Raw genomic sequence first — 10,405 nt, 5'->3', positions numbered from 1 at the left:
GCGGCTCAAGACTGGAGGCTGTGCAGGAAACGTAAAAAGTCGTTCAACTGTCAGTGTGCGGTTACACCACAGCCGCCCATCACGTCTTGAGAAATATGCATGGTCGGTTTACTGGTGTCCACCCTGTGTTGTGTGTTTGTGTGTGTTTTAAGTGGCAGGAAGGATTCTAGGCGGCGCCCCAGGGTCCGTTTCTTGTCCCATTGCAGTATTTCTCCCAAAATTCTGTTGATCCAGCATGCATTTCTCACACAGTTTTGCATTTCTGGTGAAAAGCACATTGTATGCAGCCGACACTGACTTGCAGCTTTACTGTCACATCAGAAGGTGCATTAAACGAACAAACAACCTCAACTACATCCAGCATGCCACACACACACACACACAGTATGTTGTTCCACACCTCTCACTAAAGACATTTAAAATACGTAACGTTACATATCTTTTACACAAGGGCGCTGCAGTGGAATGCTCGGTTTGTAACAACAGGTCACTGACATCATAAAGGGAAACGATCTAGCAAATATAGTGGCGCTGAATATACATGGTACCGCAAAGTAACTCACATTTGAAACTGGTCAGTAATTCTGCCCTTTGTCCAGATGGGAATTGACGTAAAGCAGCAGTAATGTGTACCGTTGGATATAAACACACGACTGAGACACACATATTGCTCTGGAATCAACACGTTTACAACATGCCTAGTTACGTTTCTGACTAGTTTTACTACCATTACGGTGCATGTGCATGTGTATACACTATATCGGCAAACATACGTAGAACCGCAGCAAGGATGGTGACTGATGTGGTCATATCCATTCTCTGTGGAAATGTTTCACATAAAGCTGATGTCTTTGGGTGGAGGTCCGGCTAGCTTTCGTTTTGCTTCTGTCCAGGTTATTTTTTCTGTCCCTCTCAGAACTCTGTTGTAGTCTGGGTCAACAGGTTCAGTCTGAAGGTGAGCGCGAGGAGTCCGGTCCCCAGCAGGTCTCCCAAAGCAGTGAGGAACGGGATGCAGAAGTTATCGGGGTCCAGCCTCCACCTCCACACCACCCGCACCAGCAGATCTGCCACGTAGAGCAGAATCACCACCTGAGAGACACGGAACACATCCATCCTGCCGTGAAACTTGGCTTCGTGGAGCACAGCAGATGCTGTTAATGCACTCAGACTAAAACACTTTAATAAAGCCAAGATTTAAGAATGTCTGGTTTACACAGTAAAACGAATTGCGTTCTGTCTGATGTGGTGGACCCAGATGTGTCCTGCATGACATATGGCTCTAATTGGTCATTTGAGGGATGTGTGCAGAACATGTGTCCTTGATTTGTTGGATGTGTGTGTGTGTATGTGTGTGTGTGTTTGGCTGGGCCCTGTGAGGTTTCATAAGCAGAAAAAAAATGTCTGACAGTCCAGGTCTCTGTGTGTTTCGCCCAAGCGGAGGGATTTGAACAGCGCATGAATCACTGAATCTGAATCACTGAATCTGCTGCACCCCGGGTCCCTCAGGGCAGAAGCCAGTTTTCATATCCGACCAGGGACTAAATATCCTCACCACAATAGGACAATATGAAAACGTTGTAAACATGGAGACATTTTGCTGGCTTCTCAGCATAAGAAAAAACATGCTTCTTTACAGAAAATGAAAAGTTTGGAGGTTTGACCATTTAAATGTCTGCATTATGCAGTGTCCTTAAGTGTCTGGACTATAACTGAGGGACTTTGGCTGTGTAGGCATGCAAGGGTTCAAGTTTGACCTCTGACCTGTAGGAGAGCAGCGCACAGGTAGCAGAAGGTGAAGGTGGCTGTGACCGGTGTGTGTCCCCCACGGAGCAGGTAGATGATGCCGAGAAAGAAAAGGTGACCAGGGACCACTAAGACAACAAGGACCCTGGCTGATTTGGAATTGACTCCTGGGGAATACAACAACAGGGTTTCATTGTTGGCCTCCAGGGCATGCTCCCTCCACTACTGTTCAAATGTGATCTTTTTAACTCCCACATGGTTAGGTGGCGCTTGCAGCAGGTTATTACAATGTTTTGTTTTGTACAAATAGTTACAGTCGGAAAAATTACATACTGGTTTGGACCTAGCCTGAGAATAACACGAAATTCAACAATTCTAATCTTTGCCTGCGTGATTTATCAAACTTCAAGAAGAATAAAGCAAACCGCATGGTTTAAATGTGTAGTTATGTAGTTGTAATCGTATTGATCCATGACCCCAGCAAAGTCACACCAGAGTTGGTGAAGGTCACACAGGGGTCAGGCCAATGCTGGTTCATCCGGTAGGGAAGAGCTCCAGGAACGCTCCAGAAGTGCAGGTATGTGGACAAGCGGCTGGCCTGAATGCCCACCAGGTTTCCCCCAACACCTGCAACCGGAGAAACGTTGCAGAAACATTACGACAACCAAATTACCCCAAAACTCCATGTAATACAAGGGGGGGCACCCATTTATACTGTTGATCTAAAGGCTTTACATATACGACAATTCTATAGATCATTCCTATAGTTTTTCTATAAGGGCAAATTCTTGCACTACAGGCAAAGGTGCTAATTTTCAATCATATTTAAATAATATTCTACTACATCCATTTGTTTTTATTCTCTCGATTGCAGACTTATTTTTCATTTCTATATAAGCATGAATTTTATTTAGTCTGTTGTGCTATGATAACCAGTCAACCTTCTTAAGTTATTTGTGCTTTTATTAGGGAGATAAAAACTGGCTAAAAGTATAAATATATATTTAAATTTAAAAATGTGGAATTCATGGCTTTAAGGTTTCCAGAGAGCATACAGGTCCCTATTCATCCAAACCCCATCACCATATTTTGTCGCACTCAGTACACACAGCACCCAGGCTAGAGACGTCCCTCGGCCTCCCCTCCTTCAAACCGTTTGGCTACGTGTTAAAACATGACTACTGCTCTTTTCCTGACGAATGTATTATGTAGCGTTTCCCAAACCCCCGATCCACATTAAAGCGCAGGTGTGGTCGGCAGCGGCTCGTAGGCAGACAGACGGCAGTATGAATAAATGCATTTTAAAGCCACACGGGCCTCTGCGATAACTGCAACGCTCCTCGTGCAGTTTAGGCGGGACAGTGTGTCTGCAAGCGTTTATTTTAATTGCCGTCGCTCATTAAATCCGCATAAATCAGTCACCTAGAGCTGGCTCTGACTTGAGTTGGGCGTGATGAAGGGCAGACAATGCTATCATTACAGAAAGTTAGAAGGAAGAGTGAATACAAGAGAGGAAAAGGGGGGTGGAATGAGCACAGGGGAAGATTAGCTTCGGAATATAGAAAACTGAAGGAAAAGAACGATAAGAACAAAAAAAAAAAAACGTTGTCAAAAAAAGTTCTCGGGCTGGAAAAATGTGGGTGGGGGGGGGGGGTGCGGGGCTGGCTGTCGGAGAGAGATATACAGCGGGCGAGAGAAAGAGTGGAAAGGAGGCGGTAAAGGAAACAAGAAGTGAAATACTGAAATACTTAGCAAACACTGAGCATATGGAGGCCACGCCAAGTGAATTTAAAGCAGCCAGAAATGCGCTCAGCAGTGGAAGGAGGTCGGCCCTTTCTTTCGGCCCTTTCTCCATTGTTACTGCGGACCTGCAGTGGCTCCGGCTCCCCAGGGCCCGGGCCCATCTTCCTCGGAGTTGTGGGGGAGTAAAAGCCTGCCTCGGCCTCCCCTCATTAACTGACAGCACACTCCGCTGAGCCTCCAGATGGCACGGCTCTTTCTTTATTTGCTCAGTAAAACATGGGCATGCTGGGAACTTCCCAAAAGGCTCCATTGCACTTTTTAATCGAGTTAAGGAGAGTAAAGGAGGCGTTTCGTGTCCCGTTTGAATAAAAAAACATCTGAATTATGCTTTTTAGGTCTAGAACCCATATTTGGGCTCCTCTTTGGGTTCTCTTTGTATCTGAGTGGAAATCCTATTACTCCCATTTTCTTGCGCTGTCATACTGCCATGGTAAAAAGGCTACGCTTCTGCCACGTCATGAATCATGGAGTGTGGATGGAGAAGCGATGGAGATTATGTGCTCTGAACTTGCTGTGCTGGGAAACATCCAAAGGAATCATCCAAATAGTAAACGTGCCACGCGCCTTAAAACACTATACGCTCCCCCAAAATTGTATGACCGCAGTATGACCGTTTATATATAGCACCTACTGAAAAGTACGAATTAAAAATGCATTTTTTAACCTATGAAAAAAAGGGAGGTTTAGGTCTGATGGCTTTTCCATGCAACGATTACCAGAAAACTATGTGAGAAATAATTGTAATTGTAATTAGTTATTAGTGCCAATTCCCAGTGATCAAGTGATCTATGCAAGTCAGTTCACAGTTCCTCTTCCAAGCCACACTCAATGGGAGGTCCGCTGAGGTATCAGTTTTTAAACACAAACAGCTATGAGCGATAATCAATAGAATGATATCAGATAACAAGGCATCTGGTGAGAGATAACATTTACCACAGGGATTAAGTGGCCATGCACCACACTCCAGTTGAAAAGTGGGCCTGTAAACCCCCGTCTCAGACTTTTCCTTCAACACCCACCATTGATGACAGGAGTAAAGACAGCCATGCCCTCATAGCTCGGGTCACTCATAGTTTTGTCCAGGATCAACCCCCCAATGCTGTGTGGAAAAAAATATGAGCACGGGTAGTAAAACATTCTTTCGTAGAGTATTAAATAGTTCTGAATAATGCTTTATGCAAAATGTCTTCATTCATGCCAAAACCAGAGTGTATCCACCAAGAAGCTAGCTTAAAGGATCATTATCTTTTACGTCCCTGGGAGGAATCCTTTAAGGTGAATCACCTGCTGATGGACACAGCTACTATGACGGGCAGCCAACCGGACCTGAGTGCCTGCCGAACTGAAGGACTGCGCTGGGCGATGGCCAACCAGAGTGGGACGAGGGACAGGGAGATACCGCACACCGTGACTGACAGGTACCACGCCTCTAAGGTAAACGGGAGGTAATAATGGTGGTTACCAGTTAGAATATTTGATCATAAAATCTGGGCAAAGGCAAACAAACCATCGCGTTTTCATGTTCTTTACTGCCCTCTAGAGGATCCCCGTTGTTTAAAAACCAGTGAAATACTTTTTGACAGCATAAATTAAGTTTATGTCAGTAGCCCACACTGAAGTCCAGAATTGAATAGATCAGAATACTTTTATATGAAATATTGCAATAAAAAAAGACAGGTGTAAAGACTGACAACCCACTTTTGATGCAGAAGAGGAAGCTGCTGACCCAGGCAAGCAGAGAGAGGGTGATGAGGTCTCCTAGACTGGCAGCAATTGGTGTGGCAACATTGTCCGGGTTAATTCCAGCCTTCAGCGAGATAATAATCACACCAATCACCACTAATCCTACAAAAACAAAATGAAAGTGATAATAATAAAATTCTCCACCCAAAATACACAAAATTTCAACATTAATGGAGTTTTAATCAATCTTTTGGTTGGACCGCCCTTAGATTATAGTATGCATTCACCATGTTTTGGTTTGAGGTAGTCAGAAGACTTTACTGCCACAAAGTGTTGCTGAACCCAGACGTGACCAACTGAAGCAACCCCAGATCATAATTCTCCACAGTCTTGTACTTGATGTTGCTTCTTTCACCCATCACTATAGAAGAGGGTACATCCGGACTCATCAGATCACATGACCTTTTTACATGAATCCAATCTTCATTGGACACCTGGTCCAATCTTTGTGTTTTCTAGCAAACCAAAGCTTTTATATCATTACCCTCTTGAACAAATGGTTTTCTTCAGTACACGCAATTGTTTAGTCCCAGTCCTCAAAATTCACACAGTGTGTGTGGCAATGCTTCTATTTCACCGGTAAACACAGCTGTGTGTTCAGCTGTTAATTTCCCGTGATTTCAATTCATTTCTAGTTCAGTCACGGTAATTCCAGACCACATTTTCCAGACATCTTTTCCCCACTGAGGTGATGCTATAATAATGCTTTGGACCATTTTTTTTGCTGGACTTAGTATTCTGACCCCATATTGTGTCACAGTGACACAACATGGGGCATGGGTCTTCTCCTTGCAAGCTCTCTAATGGTGTCCCTCAGGGCTCAGTTCTTTGGCCCTCTTCTGTTCTCCCTTTACACCAAATTTCTTGGTGATGTCATATCTGTCACGTATGCCATATTGTTTGGAATGAAAAAAACATGTCTGGGTACTGAGTTATTAAGCTAATGGTATTTACATATATTTACAGGTCTCTAGTGAACCAAATGAGGGATTTCTATGAGGGACACTTTAAAGCACTTATGTGCTTTAATTCGCTTTGATAAGAGCATATGTCAAATGCTGTAAATATAAATGTCTTCTGACGTGGATGTTTAAGGAATTAGAGGGAAGCCACTGATTTGATATATAGTAATTAAATGATTATGCTGAAACATATTAATCACTGTTGTTATTAAAAAAATGCTCTTACCCGTTTGCTCATTTAAATCCAGGTGGAAGCTGTTTTTGGCCGGGCAGCCGATTTTTTTATTATTATTTTATGGTCAGAGACTTGTGCAATCCCTCTCTGGGCATCTTGTCACAACAGATTGATCTCAAGCCTTTAGCTTTTGGCTCCTGTAGTGCTTGCTGCAAAATGTGTGATCCCTGGTGATTTGTAAATGATATAGTGCCTTCACTGCCGCAACAGATCTCATTATGGAGTCATTAAACAAGTCGTTAAATCTGTGATGCTGTCAGATGCCATGCTCAGCTTTTTGGTGTGTGCGTGATTTACCTAGTGCGAGAGCTGCAATGAAGGCTGTGCAGACGCTACTGGCACACAGGACAGCGGCCTGCTGCAGCTGCACCGCCCCCCCCCGTCAGGGCCCCCAGCACCACAGCGCCCACCGCAGCCAGCAGCCCCACCACTGTGGCCTGTACCTGACAGAGAGAATTTGAATTCAGGTTTGCCACAAAGGTACATTTACATTTATACCATTTATTAGACGCCCTTATCCAGAATGGCTTACAATCAGTAGTTACAGGGACAGTCCCCCTCGATCAAAACCCCCCTAGCTAAGTGTCTCACTCAGAGACACAATGGAAGTAACCATGTAGTGGGTTTGGCAAGTGTGTTACCCACTAGGCTACTACCATCACCATCAGGTACAAGGCAGTATAAAACAAAGTCAGTTTCAATAGTAAGAAAATACTAAACTATCTCTCCAGATACTGTTATGAAAGTGATTGTTTTAAGCACAATATATGGTGCACACAATGAAACGTGTCCTTTGCATTTAATCCATCCCCTGAGGGATCAGTGGGCACCCAGGGAGCTGTGTCCACGACCACATATGTATTTATTTTGTGTTGCACAAAGCATTTAAATACATTTCCACACCATTTGCATAAAGTATAAAGAACAAAACTACTTCCATCCCCACTCAGCTGAGCAAACTGATCTAAACTTCCAAAAAGTTCATAGGCAACCAAATGCAAAAGTGATCCTACAGTTAGTTATTTTACATCTCACTCCTATTAAGTCATTCTATTACTTTATTTTAAGGTATTTGTTTACTTTATAATGACAGGAAGACTTTTTCTGAGCCAATAGTGGTGTTGAAAAAAGTTTTCTTAGAATTGTTTCTGGTCATCAACAGTCAGGAAGCATGATCAGCCCGCCCAAATTCTTAAACCCAATGGGAACAATGAAGACGAATTTTTGGAAAACAAGGCCCGCATTTTTTTCCACAAGCATTTTATGGCAGCGATTGTTAATCCCAGTCCCAATCAGATGTACTTCTGCCATCACTTGCGCAACCATGATGTCAGCATCCTATTGAAATATGAGATTGAGATGAACGGATGAAATATGATACTGTACCACTGTACCATGAAAGCTTCTCTGCATTTTATTTTTCAGAGCATTATAAATTACCTTCTCTTTTGGACACAGTGCAGGTGAAGAGTTCAGCGTACCTGTATGAGGGCCAGGTTACTGCAAACTATTCTCCACTGCTGCCTGGGGTCATCCAGCTGCCCTGTGTTGGCCTGCGAATGCGGAGAGTAGAAAGCAAAAAAAAGAGAAGAACCGGCAAGATAATAATTGGTTTGGAGACAATGGGTCCGAGTGTAGTTGTGCATTTAAATCTGTGTTACAATAGACTATGAATTCTGCTGGTTACAGATGTATCTGCCTGCTTTTGCTTAGGTCTCTGTGGTAACATGGTTGTGTCATGGTGATGCCTGCAGCCTTCCTTGTAGTTACAGGGATGCTACACATTACATATCGCAAGGATCTTAATTATATATTTGCAATTGTGTTATTACGTATTTAAAAATATGCTATAAAATGATATGATGCTTCTGCTATATAATATTTTTAATTGTCATCAAAGAAATTCCAATATAATCCTATGTTGGTGTAACTATATAAAGTTACAACTCTTCTAAAGTTTCAACTCTTCTGTGTTCTCATCACAGAGGATCTGTAGGTTTTAGAGAAGATGCCCAGGTGTGTATGTTTGTGCGTGTGCACTGGCCTGTGTCTGTTAGTGTGTGCTTGTGTGCTTGTCTGTGAGTGTGTGCGTGTATGTGTGTGTTCTCACTGCAGTAGAGAGTCGAGAGGCCAGGGTCATCTCCAGATTGCCCTTGAGTCCCACCAGAGCCGGCACTAAGATAAACACCTCCGACATCTCCTTAAAAACATTCCAGTGCTGAAACACAGTGGAAACACAGCGTCACTGGCTTACGTCCGGCTCTGCCAGCATCGTGATCGTCACAACAGAGCAAGCTCAACTGATCTGGTTATAATGTACGGTAAATCTCAGTGCTTACTTTGTCTTCTGCTACCAGCTGTCCTGTATTGTGCTTCGTCCATCTGACGTCACAAGTTTATTGCACATTGCAGATGTTGCTGGTGTGCGTGAAGGATGCCTGCGTGTTCCCAGTGCATTTACCAGCGTTGCGTAACTCAGTAACTCAACAACTCAGCGGCTCTCCGCCTGATTCCTGGAGGAACCCCGGTCAGAACCCCTGGCAGTGTTCTTCATTCCTGGCCATACTGCTACAGCCTGAGCATTCAACATGCACATATACCATCTAAGCCTGAGTAAGGTTGGGTTGGAATGAACTAGGGTTTAAAACGCATAACGCAGTGCAGCATGTAGATTCGGGTTTTTTTGCTGACCAGTAAAATGAATACACACGTGTCCCGCATGCAAAGGCAACTCAAGTAGTACAAGCATGTCGGTATGCAGTACCTGATCCACTTTTTAGGGTGTCAGCACCTTATAACCGGCCCCAGGACAACTCATCTCCATCTGAAAATCCTCCCACTTGGTTCATCAGCGTCTCCTTAGGTTGAAGTGAGATAAAGTCCTTTTAAAGTCTTAGTCCAAAGATGAAGGGCTCCTGTTTGTACGGTTTACATGGAGAGAAGGTGCCAGTGATTGGGGATTCTCCTCCAGAACCATAAATTCCTTTCAGCTATGGTTCACAGCAGTGCTCTCATCTGATGCCATTTTCGGCATAAATATAACACAGAAAATAATTGTGTGTCCACGGAGACACACTCCCGGGCTTTTCATAAGGAAAATGAACCGGCTGCATCACTTTCCCATCTTTTTATTTATCAGTCTCACACTGTTACTCTCATGCATCTCTCTGCATGAGCCTCTTGTCACGTCTCAGAATTTCTTCCTGATCCCTGTCTAACTCACAGCTCCTACACAGTAGCTCCCTCTACTGGACAAGTCAAATTATAGATCAATTATAAAAAAAAAAAATCGATATGGATACAACTTCTGCTCTCCTCTTCTCTTTTCTTTTCTTCTCTCACGCCTCTGCACTTTTCAGCAGTTTGGCGACAGACAGGCTCCTGTGGAAGCCACTGCGCTCCTTGGCTCGGAACAGAACCCGGGTTCTGTGGGAAAGGGTCACCCAGAAAGCGGCCAGCCTCTTCTCAGCCGTGTGTTTCCTGCGCTGCTGCTCCCTGCGGTCGCAGGCGATGCTGCCGCCACTCTGCTGCTCGCTCGTCATCGTCCACCAGCTCGAAGGACCAGATGCTTGCAGCCTTTCAGCGTCGCCTCAGACAACTGGGTGCGTGACAGGGTTGTGGCGCCCCGATAAATCCTGTGGGCTGCTGCCTGTGTCTGGGGTTCCAGGCAGGAGAGAGCACTGATCGGTTTCCCTGGCGACCGCGTATCTGCTGTCGATGCTGAGGATGCAGTGGGGTGGAGCGACTAGGTGACTTTAAGCGTGAGTCTACCTGTTCTCTTGGCACTGTGGGTGGCACGAAAAGGGAGGGGGGACGTCTAAAATGGGATACCTCCCCCCATCCCCCTCACTCCCACCCTCCCCGTCTGTGTGAGGAACAGGCGCAGTTGTTACACGAGCTGCTTCCAAGCTACAGGTGA

The 10,405-nt window shown here is 44.6% G+C and overlaps 1 protein-coding gene across 1 annotated transcript; it reads right to left on the bottom strand.

The window, feature by feature from the left end:
* Positions 1 to 122: 122 nt before the first annotated feature.
* Positions 123 to 10,270, bottom strand: LOC114801277 (solute carrier family 41 member 1-like). The gene is given in 11 exon segments (XM_028999366.1): positions 123 to 1,089; positions 1,762 to 1,910; positions 2,236 to 2,370; positions 4,566 to 4,645; positions 4,831 to 4,975; positions 5,245 to 5,391; positions 6,784 to 6,865; positions 6,867 to 6,929; positions 7,968 to 8,039; positions 8,597 to 8,704; positions 9,251 to 10,270. Coding segments are annotated over 10 exon segments (1,137 nt in total). The 5' UTR covers positions 8,684 to 8,704; positions 9,251 to 10,270; the 3' UTR covers positions 123 to 912.
* Between the last annotated feature and the right edge of the window lie 135 nt (positions 10,271 to 10,405).

Source organism: Denticeps clupeoides, chromosome 12, assembly GCF_900700375.1.
Source record: "Denticeps clupeoides chromosome 12, fDenClu1.1, whole genome shotgun sequence".
Taxonomy (NCBI): Eukaryota; Metazoa; Chordata; class Actinopteri; order Clupeiformes; family Denticipitidae; genus Denticeps; species Denticeps clupeoides.
The sequence above is the reverse complement of the archived record's forward strand: the minus strand, read 5'-3'. Positions and strand labels throughout refer to the sequence as shown.